General features: G+C 36.3%; 1 protein-coding gene across 3 annotated transcripts in view; it reads left to right on the plus strand.

Moving 5' to 3' along the window:
- Nucleotides 1-20,084, plus strand: part of LOC129236121 (uncharacterized) — a 53,027-nt gene extending 32,943 nt beyond the window's left edge. The window contains exons 4-5 of one of the 3 annotated variants that reach the window (XM_054870337.1): nucleotides 6,129-6,329; nucleotides 19,736-20,084. In XM_054870337.1, coding sequence (XP_054726312.1) covers nucleotides 6,129-6,329; nucleotides 19,736-19,752 — 218 coding nt within the window. In that variant the 3' untranslated portion in view covers nucleotides 19,753-20,084. Of the gene's footprint in view, nucleotides 1-6,128; nucleotides 6,330-12,078; nucleotides 12,145-18,150; nucleotides 19,294-19,735 lie in introns of those variants that run through there. The other 2 variants (XM_054870336.1, XM_054870338.1) reach the window with 2 other exon arrangements.

A 20,084-nucleotide genomic window follows, 5' to 3' on the forward strand; every position in this document is an offset into this window, starting at 1 on the left:
GAACGGCAACGTTCGACATCTTGCTCTCCCCTACTTAAGTGAGCGTATATATGTATGTATGTATATGCGCATATGTACATATATAAATTCACGTATTTGTATTGGCATATGCCTTCTTATTGATTATTATTATTTTGATTTACTTGAAGAATTTCAAATAAAAACAAGTTTGTTAATAATACCTGTTGTTTTAATGTTATTAATATATTATTATTTTTTTATTATATCTGAAGGAAAAAATGTATGGTAATATTTACCATATCTATACTAATATTATAAAGAGGAAAACTTTGTTTGTTTGGTTGTAATGAATAGGCTCAAAAACTACTGGACCGATTTTAAAAATTCTTTCACCATTCGAAAGCTACATAACGAGTAACATGGATTATATTTTATTTTGGAAATAGGCCTCGAGATATAGGTCAAAACGTGGACCCGGGTAACCTTCGGATGTGTATGTACAATATGGGTATCAAATGAAAGCTGTTGATAAGTGCTTTAATACGGGGTAATTTTCATACCTATTGATGACTAGGGTCTGGAAATATATGCCAAAACGTGGACCCGCCGTGTCTTTGCACCGAATTAAACCAAACTTACACACATTGTTAAGTAGGTATTGAAGATGATTTCCGTATAGTTTGAATACCTATTGGTAGATAGGGTCTCGAGATATAGGTCAAAACGTGGACCCGGGTAACCTTCGGATGTGTATGTACAATATGGGTATCAAATGGAAGCTGTTGGTGAATGCTTTAGTTCAGAGTATTTCCATCTGCTCCGTGACTAGGGTCTCGAGATAGAGACCAAAACGTGGACCCTAGAATGTGTTTGTACAATATGGATATCAAATGAAAGCTGTTGATAAGTGCTTTAATACGGGGTAATTTTCATACCTATTGATGACTAGGGTCTCGAAATATATGCCAAAACGTGGACCCGCCGTGTCTTTGAACCGAATTAAACCAAACTTACACACATTGTTAAGTAGGTATTGAAGATGATTTCCGTATAGTTTGAATACCTATTGGTAGATAGGGTCTCGAGATATAGGTCAAAACGTGGACCCGGGTAACCTTCGGACGTGTATGTACAATATGGGTATCAAATGAAAGCTGTTGGTGAGTGCTTAATGATATGTTATGTTATGTTATGTTATGTTATGTTATGTTATGTTATGTTATGTTATGTTATGTTATGTTATGTTATGTTATGTTATGTTATGTTATGTTATGTTATGTTATGTTATGTTATGTTATGTTATGTTATGTTATGTTATGTTATGTTATGTTATGTTATGTTATGTTATGTTATGTTATGTTATGTTATGTTATGTTATGTTATGTTATGTTATGTTATGTTATGTTATGTTATGTTATGTTATGTTATGTTATGTTATGTTATGTTATGTTATGTTATGTTATGTTATGTTATGTTATGTTATGTTATGTTATGTTATGTTATGTTATGTTATGTTATGTTATGTTATGTTATGTTATGTTATGTTATGTTATGTTATGTTATGTTATGTTATGTTATGTTATGTTATGTTATGTTATGTTATGTTATGTTATGTTATGTTATGTTATGTTATGTTATGTTATGTTATGTTATGTTATGTTATGTTATGTTATGTTATGTTATGTTATGTTATGTTATGTTATGTTATGTTATGTTATGTTATGTTATGTTATGTTATGTTATGTTATGTTATGTTATGTTATGTTATGTTATGTTATGTTATGTTATGTTATGTTATGTTATGTTATGTTATGTTATGTTATGTTATGTTATGTTATGTTATGTTATGTTATGTTATGTTATGTTATGTTATGTTATGTTATGTTATGTTATGTTATGTTATGTTATGTTAAAGTATATTATGTTATGTTAATGTTAACTCATTCTCTATATCCATTCAAAATATCTATCAAACAAATAAAATTAAAATTTTCTTTTGAAAAATGCTACCGTTCAATCAGTATTTTCTTATGACGTTATCACGTTAAACTATCGTCAGTAAACCGACTTTACAGACAACCTCTTTTTTTTTTTTTTATTCAGTATAGTCTCCATCCCTGAAGTGAGAATCTAGAAAAGCTGCGAAATACACTTCCGCAGCTGTTATCACCTCAGCATTTGACGCTTGATTTTTTTAGGTCTAGAAACATATGGAAGTAATTACGTGCCACATCTGGTGAATACGGTTTATGCTCCAACAATTCGAACTTTAATTCATGGATTTTAGCTATTGTCAAAATGCTTTAGTGACACGGTGCATTGTCCTGATTAAAAAAGATTTTTGTTTGCAAACGAAAAAACGGACAGAGTTCTTTTTCCTCAGGAATTTCTTCACGAATTTTTTCCTGGTAAAGAGTTACAATAATATTCAAAATCTATTGTTTCCAAGTAATTCACAAACTAAAGTCCTTTTGCATCTCAAAAATCTGATGCTAACACCTTCTTGGCCGATTTCTGGTCACGAACGCGTTTCGGAGCCGAAGAACCATGTTCACACCACTCTTTAGCCTTCCTTTTTTTTAATTAGGATCATGGTGATAGACCCAAGTCTCACCCATAGTGATGAATTGATGCACAAAATCCACTTTATCTTTTCGAAAAGTCTCTAAACATTACTGAGAAAGTCACACTTGAATGTATTTTTTTGTTCCATAGAGCTGCTGAAAATTACATTTGTTTGTATAAGTTGAGTTATACCAGTTTTATGAGGAATAACCACACTCGCTATCGACTAACTTTGCTCGATAACTTTGTTATTGCTTTCGCATGCAAATTTTTCGTTGAACTAATCGAGCATAAAGATAGCGAGCGGTGTAGATGGCGAATAGAATAGACTTATAAAAATACTCGTTGCTTTCACGTGCAAATTTTTCATCAAGTGAGCCGAGCAGAGAGATAGCGAGCAGAGCAGTGGCGAATAGATGAGGTCAACATTTACACAGAAAAGAAAAGAAGGAAAGGACTGATGAGCGCGTAACTTTGTTCCGTATACCAGCGAATTGTCGCTTACCCATCTTTTTTTTGTTTTGTGTTCACTTATTAGAAAGACATATTTGAAGTACTTAATGGCGAAATTATTTCAGGCCCTCCCAATATATCTGGCAACTTATTACTCTACAGCCATAAGGCGTAGACCTTAAAATAAATGTAAAAAAAAGTATAGAGACGTAGAAAAAAAAACTATACGGCGGCCACCGTAGCCGAATGGGTTGGGGCGTGACTACAATTCCGAATTCACTGAGAGAACATAGGTTTAAATCTCGGTGAAACACCAAACGGCTTTTCTTCGTTACGGCCGGTCTTCCAAAAAAAGGTATGTTGCTGGCGACACATATTCCGGAACTCACGGGTATCTGAAATAAAGAAGACAAAATAGTTCTTGTCGTTATCGTGTGAACTACGATTTGATAGAATGGCGGACGTTCAAAGATGAAACTCCGTTTTTTACCCCTTTTTAAGGTCCCCCCTTTTCAAGGTCCGAAAAAAATACTTAAAAATTTGTTTTTCAAATTATGGTACTTCGAACGGTAACCCCATCAATTCTACGCCTTTTAAATTTTAGTTCAACAAAACCGGTTCAGTAGAACCGGCTACATCTGTGTCCATTGTCCATGTGAAGACCATTTTTGAAGGCTAACAATTTTTTGACCGCACCTCGTATAGCTAAAAAAAAATTTTCATTTTGTAATAATGGATCAATGGAGGTTGAATTAGTTTTAAAGGTGACACACAGATGGCTCTATTTATCACTTTATCGCGTTGGCAATACTGAATATATATTCATGACAAAGCCTCATCCCTAGGCTTTGTTTATCAGTATCTGTCATTTCGCTGAAGTATAAACAACGCAGTGTTTTCGTGCTCCGAGTATGTCAACTTTCGTGCCGTCGAAACGCAATTTGCGGGAAGCTTTGCTTTTCTGCTTCAATTTGAAAAAAAATACAGCCCAAGCCCGTGAATTGCTGCAGGAGGCCTACCCAGACCATACTCCGTCGATTTCAACATGTGAGTACTGGTTTCGACGATTCAAAAGTGGTGATTTTCACACTGAAGACAAGGAGCGTCTTGGCCAGCCCAAAAAGTTCGAGGACGCGGAATTAGGGGAATTGGTAAACGAGGACTCGTGCCAAACCCAAGAAGAGCTTGCTGAATCATTGGGCGTTGATAAATCAACCGTTTGCAAGCGTCTAAAAGCGATGGGAATGATCCAAAAGCAAGGACATTGGGTCCCGTACGAGTTGAAGCTGCGCGACGTCGAACGGCGATTTTTTACGTGCGAATTGCTGATCGAGCACAAAATCGGAAGGGTTTTTTGCATCGGGTGGTGACTGGCGACGAAAAATGGATCCACTACGATAACCAAAACGCAAAAAATCATGGGGTTTGCCCGGCCACGCATCAACGTCGACGGCCAAGCAGAATATTCACGGCAAGAAAATCATGCTCTGCATTTGGTGGGATCAGGTCGGCGTCGTATATTTTGAGCTGCTCCAACCGGGCGAAACAATCACGGAGGATCGTTACCGACTGCAATCGATGCGTTTAAGCCGGGCATTGAAAGAAAAACGGCCGGAAACGGTAAAAAGGCACGACAAGGTTATTTTGCAACATGACAACGCTCGGCCGCATGTTGCTCAACCTGTCAAAAAATACCTTGGAACGCTTGGCTGGGAAGTGTTACCCCACCCGCCGTATAGTTCAGACATAGCTCCCTCCGATTATCATTTGTTCCGGCATATGAGTCTCGATTTGGCGGACCAGCGGTTCTCCTCGTACGAGGCTACCAAAATATGGGTTGAGTCATGGATAGCCAAGCAGCGGCCAGAATTTTGGAGAAACGGCATCCGGAAATTGCCCGAAAGATGGGCGAAAGTTGTAGCTAGCGATGGCCAATACTTCGAATAAAATATTTTGTACCGTTTTTTCACAATAAAGCCCCAAACCTTCGAAAAAAACCTTTAAAACTAATTCAACCTCCAATAGAACATTTAAAACAAAAATAAAAAATCTTTATTCGTTTCCGTTTTATACGGTTTTAAAGAAACACCAAACAAAATAGCATTTCAAATGAGGTGAGGGAGGGCCTCACTTTTATCAAAACAAATAGTAATTCAATTAAAAAAATCTTTGTTATATTTTAAACGTAATACATAATACGCTTCTTAAATTTCGGGACTACCCCGGTATCCCGGACTTAAAAAATAGAATCCTGAAAATTTCAGTATCAGTAAAATACCCAAACTGGCAACCCTGTCTCTCACTTAAAAACAAATAGTACAGGAAATAATATGGAAAATAGTTGAAAGTGTCCAGCCGCGTAGTTGCGAAAGTTATTTGGCATTTAGTGATATATCAGTGGAAACCGAAAAAGTGTAGCTATTGACGATAAGCACTTAAAGGCCAATCAAAGTTTTACGATAAATATCGGCACTTACTTTGGCACCTGAAACATTTTATGGGAAATAATGCAAGCAATTAACCGCGCGCAATTAGTGTTAGTACTCATAAATATGGGAAAATATAACATTAAAAAAAATTCAAATTATGCGCATAAAGGAGCGGATGCCATGGCTGCCACAGAAGACTTTACATTGGAAAAGATCGAAAATTGCATGATAATAGTTAGCGTACGGTATTTCTAAGTTAAAAACAGTTAAACGCACCATTACACAGCAACAATTATTAATACGGAGTAATTCAGCAAAATAAAAAAATGAAACGCAAAAAAATGCAATAAAAATGCAATACATTTTCTTATTAACTTCAATTCAATCTTCGTTGTTCAGTTGCAATAGTTCAAAAAACCATAACTAATGCTGATTCGATGGCAGCAAATTATACATTTTAGGTTAGTTGCCGTATTATGCAGTGGCGCCACCAAAGCCGCAGATGAAAATTGCATAACAATCGCTCAAAGTCTTTTGCATACACACACATACGCATTTCTTACTAGTTGTCAAAGGTTTTTTGTGCAGAAACATGTCAAATTGACCGGCTGACAATTTAATTATAATATTTTTATATTTATTTCACATTTTATTTTCCTTTCCTATTTCAATATTTTTTCATTTATTTTATTTTTCATTTTTGTTTTTGTGTTTTTGCAGGCATCACAACATACGAAATACCACCCGGCCACAGCAACTATGGCCCTCCCTCTAAGCCACCAACTTACAGCTCAGCAACGCATCAATACTTGCCACCAGCGACGGGCGGCTACAGTGGCGGCGGAGCACCGTTTAGCAGCGGACATGCGGCATTTGAAGCACCCGCCAGCAATTACCTGCCAACCGCCTATGCCCATGACGGTGCGTACCCGTAGTTGCAAACAAGCAATACATTTAAATATATATATTAAATACTATACTCGTATGTAGGTGTATATAAATGGCAAATGCAAAATCTAAGCGCATAAGATACGCTGCCACATTTGCATGAGTAGTTGCATGAGTCGTCTCTGGCTAGCGCTTGTTGCTTGGTGATGCACTTCCAGCAAATACGGTAGTCAAAGCTTACGTACACATTGCATTGCTTATTTGTTGGTGTTGGTTAATATGCGGATTTTGGGTTTTTCCACAAAACGGAAATCTTTATAAACAAGTATCAAACTACTAACTCGCTTTATAGTTTTATTTTTTTTTACTACACTTATTTTTATATTTATTTCTCCGCTCCTACTAACGCACTCCAATAATCTATGCACAAAGTGGAGTGCATTGTTGTTGATATGTAATAAGAGAAAAAATGTTAGGCACACATGCAAATGTTCATCATACGCCCCAGCGCAATTGGGGAAAAAGAGTTTTTAACTTTTTGTGGTGGTAATAGTTAGTAAGTAGTTGTTGTTTGGACATGCTCACATCTCGTTCCACCTTTACAATTTGTTAGTATTTTGTTTTTATTTTTTAATATTTAACTTGTCAGCCGTGTGTAAGCACGAGTAAATTGCCGGCGTACAACAAATAATATAACGAATACTCAATCTGGCACTCCCGTGCGGAAGGAAGTGATTTTCGATTACGATGATTTTGATTCAATGACCGGTCAACGTAGTGAGCACTTTAGTTTGGGATGTAATGAATGTTAAAATTATTTGCATATGTATAGATATGTATACAAAAACAAAAATATCTGCCGTTCGGAGTCGGCTTAAAACTGTACGTCCTTCCATTTGTGGAACAACATCAAGACGCGCACCACAAGTTGGAGTAGGTGCTCGGTCAAACACTTGAAAAGCATGTTTTTTCTCCTTGTTCACTCATATATATATATGCATGTATCCTACATATAAGCATGTAAATATTTTTCGTTTTATCAATTAACAGCAGGTAATATTTTCGATTCAGTTAATTAGTTCAAAGCAAAATAAATTGGAGGAAGAAGAATTATAAAAAATCAACGGTATTTTTTAGCAATTTAAAACTTACATTTTAATGAAATAAATAAAATATAAAAATATAAAATTGCATATCTAAAATATTTCTAGAAATTATAATTAAAAACCGGGAATTGAGATGAAAAATTTGTGGAATATTTCTAATGAGTGTTGTTTTACGAGCATGAGAACTTAAAATCACAAAACAAAAAAGAAATATTGGAATGATTTTTTTCTATTATAAATCTGGTAGATAATTTCATGACTTTTATTTTTTCCATATGCTACCACAGCGGCTAAGAATTACTTGATCCATTCGAATATTGACTAATTTTTCCAATAAATCTGAATGATGGTATTTTGGCTTCAATTCATGCACGAGTTTTATTTTATAGTGGCGCAAGCCAAGATCATTGCATAAAATTATCCATGTAAAACGTCGAAAATGGTGGCGAATTGAAATCTCGGCGTCTTCTTCAACACTTCGCTGTGTGGACTTCGCGAACAGATTTTTTTAAATATTTTTTTTATGCATACATTTTTTTGTTTTTGTTATTTATTTTTATTTTTTCTGGCATTTAACGATTCATGATGACTTGACAAACCAGAACAGAAATATTAATACAGTTTGCCACTCTCAGCTGTCAAACCATAGTTATCGATATCGATAGTTCGCATGCAGCTAAAAAAACGCACGATATAAAGTTAGAAAAGTGAATTGATATATGTAGCTTTTGTTATACAATGAACTACGTTTCCATATAAATTAAAATTTCAAGCAAGAAAAAAACAAGAAAAATATTTAGAAAAAAATAAATCGAAGTATGAGGGCACAAAAGCCCATGCGATCGAATCGCAAACCTCATAGGGAATCTAATCTAAAGTCGAAGTATTGATGTGCTATCATTTTGTCGCGTGGTGTACTCCAATCTTCTCCTTTATCTTCCAGTTGCATAGTTTATCTCTTTAAAAATAAAATAAATATTTGGTGCGTACACTTCCGTTAGGTATTTAGCCGAGCTCCTCCCCCTATTTGTGGTGTCCGTCTTAATGTTGTTCCTCAAATGAATACATTTTCGTCTGACCTCATTACGGAAATTTTTTGAAATGTGCAGAGTGTGGAAAATAAGGAAATCATGGAACTTTTTTATATTTGCTTTCAATTAAAATAAATATCAAACGATATTCTCGCAGAGGCAGCATAATTTGTTTAAACACGGGATAGTTCATGTGGCGAACGAAAAACGTAAATTAAGCTTCCCGCTTCATTATTGTTCAGATGCATCATATTTTGGTCCAAAAATTATATATATTTATATACAGTAGATCTATATATTAGTACCTATTTATATATATAATTCGCGCTTATACCATTTTTGTGTATTTGGTCGAGCTCCTCCTCCTATTTGTGGCGTGCGTCTTGATGTTGTTTCCCAAATGGAGGATCATACCGAGTCAAGCCGATTCGGAATGGCAGACATTTTTTATGAGCAGCTTTTTCATGGCAGAAATATACTCGGAGGTTTACCATTGCCTGCCGAGGGGTGACCGCTATTAGAAAAATGTTTTTCTGCATTTTGGTGTTTCACCGAGATTCGAACCTACGTTTTCTCTGAGTTATGAATGGTAGTCACGCATAAACCCATCCAGGTATGGCGGCCGGCCGAAACTAATAACTAAAAATTAAAAGCAAAAACAATTTGCTTCGCGCACTAGAATTAGAAACCTAAAATTTTAAATAATATAATATCAAATTAAAAATTAAAGAATTACAAACCTAAAAACATACGCTACTTGCGTTAGAGAAAAACAGATATGTACTCTCATTTTTGTATACAGTAGATCTTTTTCGTTTCGGAATTAATGCATAATATAAGACATGTAAATTTGCCCCACACTCCATTTTCATAAAATTTGATTTGAAAATGTGACTGCATATTTACGTTTCAAAATACTGTCCCTGCTTTGTCACTAAATTTCCCCATCCGTCCCCACGAATTTTACAATGGAAGATTTTCTAGCCTCCATCAAACAATTCTCTTCATAAGAGCAAAAATATAGCCAGAGCACGTGACAATGATCGAAACGAATGATAAAAAAACAACGTCTAGAGAGTACGCCGGGTGAGATAAAGCCGCCCATATCAGTGTAGCTGTGTACATGAAGCCAGACATTGTCAAGCTTATCTCTCTTTGTATCTCTTTTTATACTGAAGTCGTTTGTAGTTCAGTCCTCGTCACTCGTAAGGGTTTCCCTCGATTTTAATAGTTCATAATATATCACAACGGGTTGGTTGTGTAGTTCATTCCAGGAAAAGACAGAGTCTTTGTGAGCAATTGGATTAACCATCGGAGGCACGATTAAGCTTTCCCCTTTTTTTCAGGATTGAGAATTATCGTAGTGAACCCATTTCTCGTCGTCAGTTACTATACGACGAGTAAAAATATTTTGTTTTTGTTAACGTTAAAGTAAATAATCTCATTTTAACCACTCTCGGCTTCAATTTACGCGGTATTAATTGTTCTTGTTTCTGAACCATTTTCAAAGCTGTGAGATATTTCAAAATGAATTGATGAGTTGAACTATTCATAATAATTCTGTCGGTTCTCTTTGATTCCTCATCAAGTAATACCCTGAACTCTGAGTTTCTGATAATTTTCTATCTTCCACTGCTAGGCCGGTCATCGGCATCAAATCATTAAAAATAAAATAAAAAATCATCTTTGGTCGAGCGTAAATTCACGAAGACACTTAGCACAAAACACTAATTCACTAATGTGTTAACATTTATTTTTAACAGAAAACGAAATTGCTGTTTAGCGAAAATAAAGGGTGGTTTTCATAATAAGCCTGAATAACTTTAACGCATTGCTCGATTGTGTATCTTTCCATGGTTCGAATTGAGTTAATCTGAAATTGAAAAATGTCAAATAAAATGTAGAAAAAAACTGGAAAAAAAACTTGATGTATAGATGTGATTTACACTCAACATCGACCCTTGAAATTTAACCACCCTTTAATATTATACAATTACTTCAACAAAATCTTCACCCTTTCGGCATAACCGCGCTGAAGATTAATGAATTGTTAAATAAAAATGCAACTACAACATAATTACTACTACGCAAACAGAATACGCAAAAACAAATCATTCAAAAGTCGTGCTGATATTCAAAATAAAAGTGAAAGTATCTGAGTGACAAATCTGTAGAGCAATGAGAGCTGAGTATTTCACACTCGCAACTTTGCATACCTTTATTAATGTATTGTTATGTGTGTAAATGTACGTGCTCTCAATGCACCTTCAATATGTTTTACTGTACACAACTACACATCTCATGCATAGATGGGGAAATAACAAGTAATATTCAAATGTGATTTAGTTCACATTTATTACGAAAAAAATTATTTGTATGTAATATATTTAAAGACGGCCACCACCGTAGTCGGGTACCATTCGGAATTCAGAGAAAATAGCGGTCGCCCCTCGGCAGGCAATGGCAAATCTCCGGGTGCATTTCTGACATGAAAAAACTACTCATAAAAAATATTTGCCGTTCGGAGTCGGCTTGAAACTGTAGGTCCCTCCATTTGTGGAACAAAATCAAGACGCACGCCACAAATAGGAGGAGGAGCTGGCCAAATACCGAAAAAGGGTGTACGTGCTAATTATACATATATACATTATACTAATACACATTTATTCCCAACAAGTCGATCTGAAAGAAAAAACATAATGCTTGGTACCCCAATACCAATAAAATGTATTTACTTTCAAAATTGTTGCCGCTGGAGTGAACGAAACCTATTAGAATATTTCTACATGGAATTGAAAGGATCTACAAAAACTTATCGGAACTGTATTTTTTTTTTCAAATTGAAAAAAAGAAACTGCATAACTCAAAGCTCCAACGAAATACGACTACAAAGTAATGGTACAGGCAATTTTGGCTTAATTCTTCAATTTTTCTCAATTGTGAAAGATAAAAATACGTCTACTAAAATTTAATAAAAAAAGTTCAAAAGTTGTCAAAAAGTCCTACTGCTGTAGTCATTTAACTCACCGAGTGGTATAGTTAGTTCAGTGCAACGTTCCAACAATTCTATATATCCGCATACAAACATATCCACCTTTTTTTAATATGCACGCATCTGATTTGAATTTAAACGTAATTTAAACGTTCTTAGCTCCAATTCAGTTTCGAGGTAAGCTGAAATCAATCGAAAAGTATCTTAGTAGTACTTTGCAAATCTCTAACGGCACTCCTTAGTTGATTCTTAGTAATACCTCTAATTGTTGATCGATTCATATTTACGCACAAATATCAACGCGAAGATGCTAAGCGTGCAAGCTTCCCGAAGTTTTGACGTCAATTGGAGGAAATCTATAAAATTTTCAATGATTGTAGAAAAATCAATTCTTTTTATATGCCCATTCGGACGTATACAAACATAGTTAACTATATATGCACACATACATATATACATACATACATTGCAAATACACACTCGCCTCTTTGGCTTTATCGCAACTGACGCGTCCACTTTTTTCTAAATTACAATTTTATTTGTACCAGTTTGTTTTGCGTTTGCTTATCCCTTTGCCTTTTGTTTTCTTTACGCCCGTTATTTCTATGTAAATTTTATGTATTCAAATGAGCGTTGCGCTTTTCTTTCTTCAGCTTTGCAATAATGACGCATAATTCCGGTGACGGCATTGCAATTTGATATTACGCAAGGTTTTGTAAGAAAAAATGTAAAAAGGCGACAACATTCGAGCTTCCATTTTGAGTGTCATTAACATTAATTGCTGCGTCGCTTTTATAGCGAGTGTAAATTTTTATGTAATATTTCATAGTATTATTTATTTATTTATTATTTATTTTTTATTTATTTAATTATTTATTTATGTAGAAAGTTTTTTGTAGAAAAAAAAAATTATTATTTTAAACAAATATTACTGTACAAATATTTCATTAATGAAAAAATTATTATTGTATATATTTATTAATTTCTTTTGTAATCATTCGAAGTGAATCCTCTATTAAAGAAAATAAAATAAGTCAAGTATTGCCTATGGTTAATTTTCTAAAATATTAATTTATTAAGGACTTTCAAATTTTAATAATTTATTTTGGCATGGCATAAAAAAGTTTGATAAATTTATTTATTAAAAAAACAAGTTGTACAAAATAATAGTAATAATAATTAAATAATATCACAGTATTGGACGGGATTCTTGTGGAAGTTGAACATAAATTACTTGCATGCTCATGCTTTTTGGTGCGTCTATTTTCCTGTCTTATGTTTAGCACGTTTCCGTCGGCGACCAAATTTGTTGTTCTCGGTATCTGGTGGCTCTGTAACTCCAAGATTTTTTCATCGGGCGGCGCTGTTGTAACCGTAATTGCATAGCGCTCAGTGAGAGCTGCCTGCGTTAGATGTAAACTATTTCTCTCCTTTTTGCTCAGAAAACCGTTACTAGCATTTTCAGAAAACCGCCCGATGAGACAATTGGGTATAGACAGGTCAGTCCATAAGTTCAGATGAGACAATTGGGTATAAACAGATCAGTCCTTAAGTGCTTTTTTAAAGGTGGTTTTAAAATTAATGAAAAAAGATGTTTAAAGTATTTATTCATCTGTAATATATTTTCCTTCATTATTTACAATGTCTACCCAAATTTTTAATTCCTGCTCAACAATTTTTTTGTTCTTGGAGCCAAAATAAGCTTTGATATCCCATTTTATAGCTTCTTTTGAGGAGCAGTTCTTGTCACTCATATGGGATTGAAGTCCACGGAAAAGGTGATAATCACAAGGTGCAATATCCGGAGAGTATGGTGGATGCGGCATAAGCTCCCATCCGAGCTCGTTCAGCTTGCCCAATGTTTGCCTTGCGGTATGAGGTCTTGCGTTGTCGTGGTGTAACAAAACTTTGCGTATATTCACTAAAGACGGTCGATTTCTTTTAAGAGCGTCATTCAGGTTTGATAGCTGATGGAAATCACCTGTGAACTGTTCCATACGATGAATTTAACCTCTGAGCTGTCATATCGACTATCAAATTTGGCTCAGCTTCCACGAGTTCGAGCAAAGCGTCGGAGTTAAAGACTTCTGGGCGACCAGCGCGCGAGGCATCCTCCACGTCGCAGTTACCACCTCTGAATTTTTAAAACCACTTTTGCGCAGTCCTTACACTCACGGTATCCTCTCCGTGAACAGTGTTTATTTCTGCAGCAGCAGTTGTTGCATTTTTACCACTTTTATAAAAAAAATACAAAATATGCCTCTTATACGCGTTCGAAGATTCCATTTTATTTTTTAACAACACGTGCTTCTATCCGCAATTAAAATCACTTGTTGAATACACAATATATCAAAGAAAATATAAATAGTTCCGTTATATTTCGGGAATAATTTTTTGTATGCAAAAATCGTACAAAAGTGAAATTATGGGTAAAATGCGCTCGAACTTATGGACTGACCGATACCATAAATGGTACACGCCGTCCAATGGGACAGGTCTCAATGCACCACTAGTGGTACATGCCGGCGAGAGCGTGTTAAAGGATGCTAATGGTTCCTTTTTTGGCAATTTTCGAGACTATTATTTCGCACGGTTTTAATGGTCCAGCCACGTAAAATATGAGGTTTTATAAGCTCCATTGTAATTTGGTTGAGGTTTTATGAGCTCCCAATTGCATTGGGTATTAGATTTATAAATAAACTATATTTAACTATAATAAACTATAAAATACTAATAATTAAAAAAAAATCGCATGGGCCACCTGCGAGTAGTGCTTCAGACCGAGTATGTTTCCATCAAGTCGTCGATTCGGGTTTGACTTGAACCGTCACCCGTTTCATCATCTACCTCGTCGTCTGTATGAAGAGAGAATAAGCGCAACTTGTCCTCTAATTTTTGTACACACTGGCACGCTTTCATCAAAATCTTCTTCCACCTCGCCCTCGTCATTCGAAATTTCCGCCATCACGTAAATTATGAAGAGGGCGACTTCTATTATAATATGAAAAAATAAATATAAATAGTAATAAATATATAAAATAATATATAAACTAATAAGAAAAATGCCAGATATGTTAGATAAGATAAACCACTTTATTTAATATCTACTCGCACACTATCAGCTTAGAATGTTTGTTGCCACACAGAAAAAGCATGTATCATATTTAAAGGCACTCAGAGCCGTTATTCTACAGTTAACAGTAAACATTGAAAATCAGACCATTTTAAAATTTCGTGAGCCAGTCTGCTCGCAGCGCGCCTCCTGCAGGTTAAATTGCGAGCTTATGTACTTATGCCTGCCATAAGTTCTGTTACAAGCTAAGTCTGATATATAAAATTATAATGCTTTTGTAATGAAGTTAGTTTTATTTAATCATGTCAAAAGTAAAAAAAAAAAAATTAAACTTTCATTCGAATTGGTCACCATTTGCTTTTACTGAAGCCTTCAAACGATGGGGCCATTCAGCTATTGAGACACGCATGGTTTCCATGCATATTGACGTCGCTGATTGAACCAAAGATTGTTTAAGATTTTCCAAATTTCTGTGAGGTTTTCGACAAGCCATGTTTGACCACAATTTTGACCACAAATTGTAGTCCAATGGATTCAGATCTGGACTTCCAGACGACCAAACTTCTGCGACTATGAACCAAAGAATATTGTTTTTATCCATTGCTGGGTGGTTTTCGCCTTAAGGGCTGGAGCAGAGTCTCGCTGGAAGATACAATGTTCTACATTGAAGAGAGTACTGCTTCACCAAGCCTTCGAAGACATCCTCCTGGCACACTTTCGCCCCAGTCTTAACTCCTTTTTCGCTGAAATGAAGAGATGTAACGCCTTTACACGACACTCTCCAGCAAACCATTACGGAGGCTGGATGATGGCCACGCTGAACCCTTTGAACAGCATTTTTTGCGTCTTTAGACGTTTTAGCATGGATTTTGTGGTTTTGCTTATTAAAAACTTCTTCAACAGAGAAACATTTTTCATCTGTGAAAAGAATGTTTTCATGCCCGTTGACTGCATGCCACGGAAAAATTTTCTTCAAAAGATAACTAGTTGAGTGACGGAAGGCTTTCGTGTGGAGATCATCTCTAATTAGTCTTGACATGGCTCCGGCCGATACATTCATTTCCATGGACATGAATTTCTGCTTTCTAAGGGGGTTTCTGCGAACTCTTTCTCGAACGACTTTTATAGCTGCACTGTCTTTTTCTGTCTGTCATTTCAGACGTTTGGAAAAAACGATTAATCGTGCGGGGAACAAACTGTCTCGAAATACTAAGTTTTTTCAGCAATGCGTAAATTTCGCGTGCACTTCTACCACACTTTTGTAATGCAATCCCCGCAGTGCGGTCTTCCTTAGCTCCCCACTCCATTGTTAACAAGCGAAATTTGCCATGAAGCTGAGTATAATTTATGAGTATACAACGCATACGAGCCAAAGCAAACGTAACTTTCTTCTGCGAATTCGTTCTCGGCGAAGGCCATGTAAAATGTGTCACAGAATTTATGGCAAGACTAAGTACATATATTTTCAGAAAAGGTTAAAGCTATGACCAAAATACTTGGATCACTTGACATGGAATCGCTCACGCTACAAATAGTAATTATACTAAGCGACATGATTTTTTAACCCTAACCTCCACTTTGTGACCAAAAAGATTTAATAAGTTTGAAAAAAAAAATCGATGTTGAAAACTTTACTCTTGAAGTGTAGCCAACTTCAGACCGCTCGCACAGGTGCATCTGTTAGTTGGCTTAATGGCAGTCCAGAGTATTGTTTATAAGCGCGCGGAAGCATTTTGCCGACAGTAAACGCGAAGAAAGAAACATTGTAATGGATTTCAAACGTAATAGTGTGATTGCATTATATTTGGTTGGAAAATAAAGTTTTAGTTTATCGCACCATTACTCGTTACAATGATACTGGCAGCATCGCGAAATGGAATGGAGGTGATCATTAAAAGACTGCAACGTCACGTGAAATGGTTCAAAAAGTGAAGAAGCGACTTCAGCCCGTATCCCGGACGAAGTGCCAATCAAATGGCGAAAGAACTGAAAATATCTGACCGTAGCATCAGTCGCATATTGAAAAATGATCTCAAAGTCAAGCCTTACAAGATCCAAAAGGCGCATGACCTCATACCAAAGCAGCAGCAGGTCAGACTTGAGAGAGCGAAGAAGTTGCTTCGCTCGGCCGAAAGGCTTCCATTTCTGAAAATTGTGTTTTCTGACGAGAAAATTGTTCAAATTGAGCAATTCGTTAACTCCCAAAACGATAGGGTTTATTTGACCGATCGTTCATACGAGCATTTGAGTCATCGATTGGCCACCAGGAGGCAGCACCCGCCACAGGTAATGGTTTTGGCCGCTGTAACCGCAGATGGGCGCTCTCTAATCGTTTTCATCGAGTCTGGCGTCAAGATAAATTCGAAATATTATCGGGAAAGTAGGTTGCTTTGAAGCCGTGGGCAGACAAACATATCGACTCGGCACCATCTCACAAAGCTCGAGTGAACCAAGAATGTCTAAAAAACAACGTTCGGACCGACATAACGTCACCACAATGGTTCTCAAATTTTCCAAACTAAATTTATGACCATTTTAATTGGTTACCCTTCAAGTGTCGGACCCTGTATATTCAGTTTCTTAACAAATTCATAACATTGTTTTTTGTTTTGTAAAATATGCTTTAAAAAAATTTTTTTTTTTTTAAATTTGGAAATTATTTTTGTGTTGAAAAATTTTGGTAAAAAAAGTTTTTATTTGTGAAAAATGAGCTAGCATATATACATTTAGTTGTTGCCTTGCCAGATCATAATTATGTAAACAGCCCTATTGATTTTCAAATTCCGGTTATCAAGCTTCGTAAATAAATAGTGACTTTTGACACAGAATTTGTGATATCCCAATTTTCCTTTTATTTTATTTACATATTTACTGCAACGTCCCATTTGGCACTCGAAGCGAAGGACAAGAAATTATAAGCTAAGGAAAGCAATTTTGTACTTTTTTTGTATTATATGCTATTAAATTGTTTATTGTGTTATTAGAGTATTAAATTAGCTTAATTTTACTGATTTTTAATTATATAGCAAATTAAGATACTTAGCTCGTACTTAAATAACAACTGCGAGTTGAACTAATTTCTGTTTACGTTTTAACTAATCTGTGTACAGTGTAAAATATGTATAATTCAATAATAAGCAACACATTTAAAAAATGTGTAACTGACCGTGACTTTTCATCAGACCGACACAAAAATTGTAATGTATTGTACATAAACTGCAATTTCACATTCAACTCGAACTTAAAAAATATAAAAAAAAATCACGCATAAACATGTACAAACCACCACCTACCACCCAAAATCATAACTTTCATTACAAACATTGTACAAAATATTCAAAATGTTCTAAAACTCTGCTCACTTTCCCATCATTACAAATATTCCATTGTCCATTGACAGCCATCTGTGTGTAAGCGCCTCATTATACATATAAAAAGTTCAAATACAAACTCATTCATAGCATACCAACAAACATACAACTTACATACCAACTTACATACATATGAATTTGAATTTAATGATTTTCGTTTTCCATATCATCACACAAACAAACAAACAAACAATACACCCACAACATCACGTCCATGCATGGCAACGCATTCATTTACACGCTCCACGCACCTACTCTCATCTGTGTGCACACAACTACAGGACACGATGAATTCAACATCTACGGACGCCATCAGAAACTCAGCGACAAGGATACACGTAAAGCTGCCGCTCAACTGCAAGAAATTCTCAGCCTACTACCGGATGGCAAAACGGAATTCACAGCCTCGAAAACAGTCGTACTGGATACACACACCGGCCATGCGCCACACACCGGTCCCGGTGAGAGCGCCGATTTGCACACTTACGGACTGCCAAATGATTTGGGGCCGCTAGAATCGCTATCGCACACTGAATCCATAACGGCCGCCTACGGTCAACGACCGGGTCATGTGCCAGAGAACCCCGCCGATATTTATCGCCAAATGGCTAAGAAACAAACGGCGGAGGAGATTTACATACAGAAGCACCCGAACGAGGGCTATGATTATCGGCCCACAAGTCCACCGGCAACAACTGGCAACGATGACCAAAATGGCGGTTACAAATACAACAATTATCATACAACAAGCAACGCGCTAAAGGATTTGACACCCATCATAGCAGCACTCGAGGTGGCCAAGCGGCGGGGCGCCACGCAAAATGGTGTGAGTAAACATTTTGCTGTGGAGAAAAGTGTTTACAAAGTAGCGCCGCAATCGGCTGCGAAGACGAACAGTCAATTCAAGTATTTGCCACCGTCGGTGCAAAAAACAAAGCACATCTACTTCGATCCGGCGCAGAGCAAATCGGACAATGAGTATCAGCCAACGTATGTGCCACCGCCACCATCGGTGCCATCAGCAGCGAAAGCACCACCGGCACACACGTACGCCACACAACACTCTGTCACCTATGCTGCTCAACAGGCAGCGCCGCACTCCGTCCAACAACCGCCAGCTGGTGCCTCCAACGCTTACAAGGTGCGCCGTCAAGTGCCAGGCAGTTCGGTTACGGCGCTCAAAGTGCAAACCAAGACGGGGCCCTACTTCAAGCACCTCGACTATGAGATTCACGACCCGCTCATGTTCAATCGCATGCTGTCGTTCTGAGCGAAGTGATTGGCCCATCACAGGGGTTGGGGGAGTGCAACGAATTGCAGTTTGCATTTATATATCTACTATTTATTTATTTTCGATTAACTGTACTTGTGTTAGTAACTAGCAACTGGTAATCGAAGTCAGTGCGTGACTTTTTATGTATTGTAAATCGGGAAAATAATCGAAAAAAAAAATTTTATTGTAAATTCGAAAAGTCAGTCATTAGTTGTAAGTCTGAAGAGACAGCGAAAAAACAAACGAAACATTTTCTAAAAACACAAAACAAAATTAATAAAATTTAATTATATATGTATGTGTTAAATTGGAAGGAATTATATGAAAACAAAAACAAAAGCAAAAAATATCAAAAGTTGCTAAATCTAATGGTTGGAATTTATTTTACTCACCTCCCCACCTGCGTTAACTCTGCACTTTCTCACATTTTCTCACATTTCTAAATTTTCTTTACATCTCCCTTGCACTGGGCTTAGTTGTTGCTCCCTTCTCCTGCACAACCTCCAAAGTATGCTTTAATCGTTCTTCCCAAATTATCAAACACATTTATTACCATACTTTCAATACCATTTAAAATGCCATCTTCTTTCCAGAGTTCTACTATCAGTAGTTGTGTGCGACCTCCATTTCATGCGCCTGCAAATACTACGAACAGTTTTTGAAAATACATAAAAAAGTTGCTGGAACCAAGGGTAGCACAAGGATGTCGTGCCTACGATTGCACGCGACTTTCTCTTAACTCACATACACCTACATACATACATAAATATGTACTCTTGACTGCAGCAGCCTGATGTTTAATCTCCTCTGCTCTTCTCGCTCGCCCGATCGCAAGTGGCTCTCACTGCTATTTCACTCTATTTTCACCTATGATTTTTAATGCTGGTTATCTACATCTACTTTGTTTGCAAATATATTGGTTAAGTATTTATTATTTGAATA

This window comes from Anastrepha obliqua, chromosome 1, assembly GCF_027943255.1.
Source record: "Anastrepha obliqua isolate idAnaObli1 chromosome 1, idAnaObli1_1.0, whole genome shotgun sequence".
In the NCBI taxonomy this organism is placed as follows: domain Eukaryota; kingdom Metazoa; phylum Arthropoda; class Insecta; order Diptera; family Tephritidae; genus Anastrepha; species Anastrepha obliqua.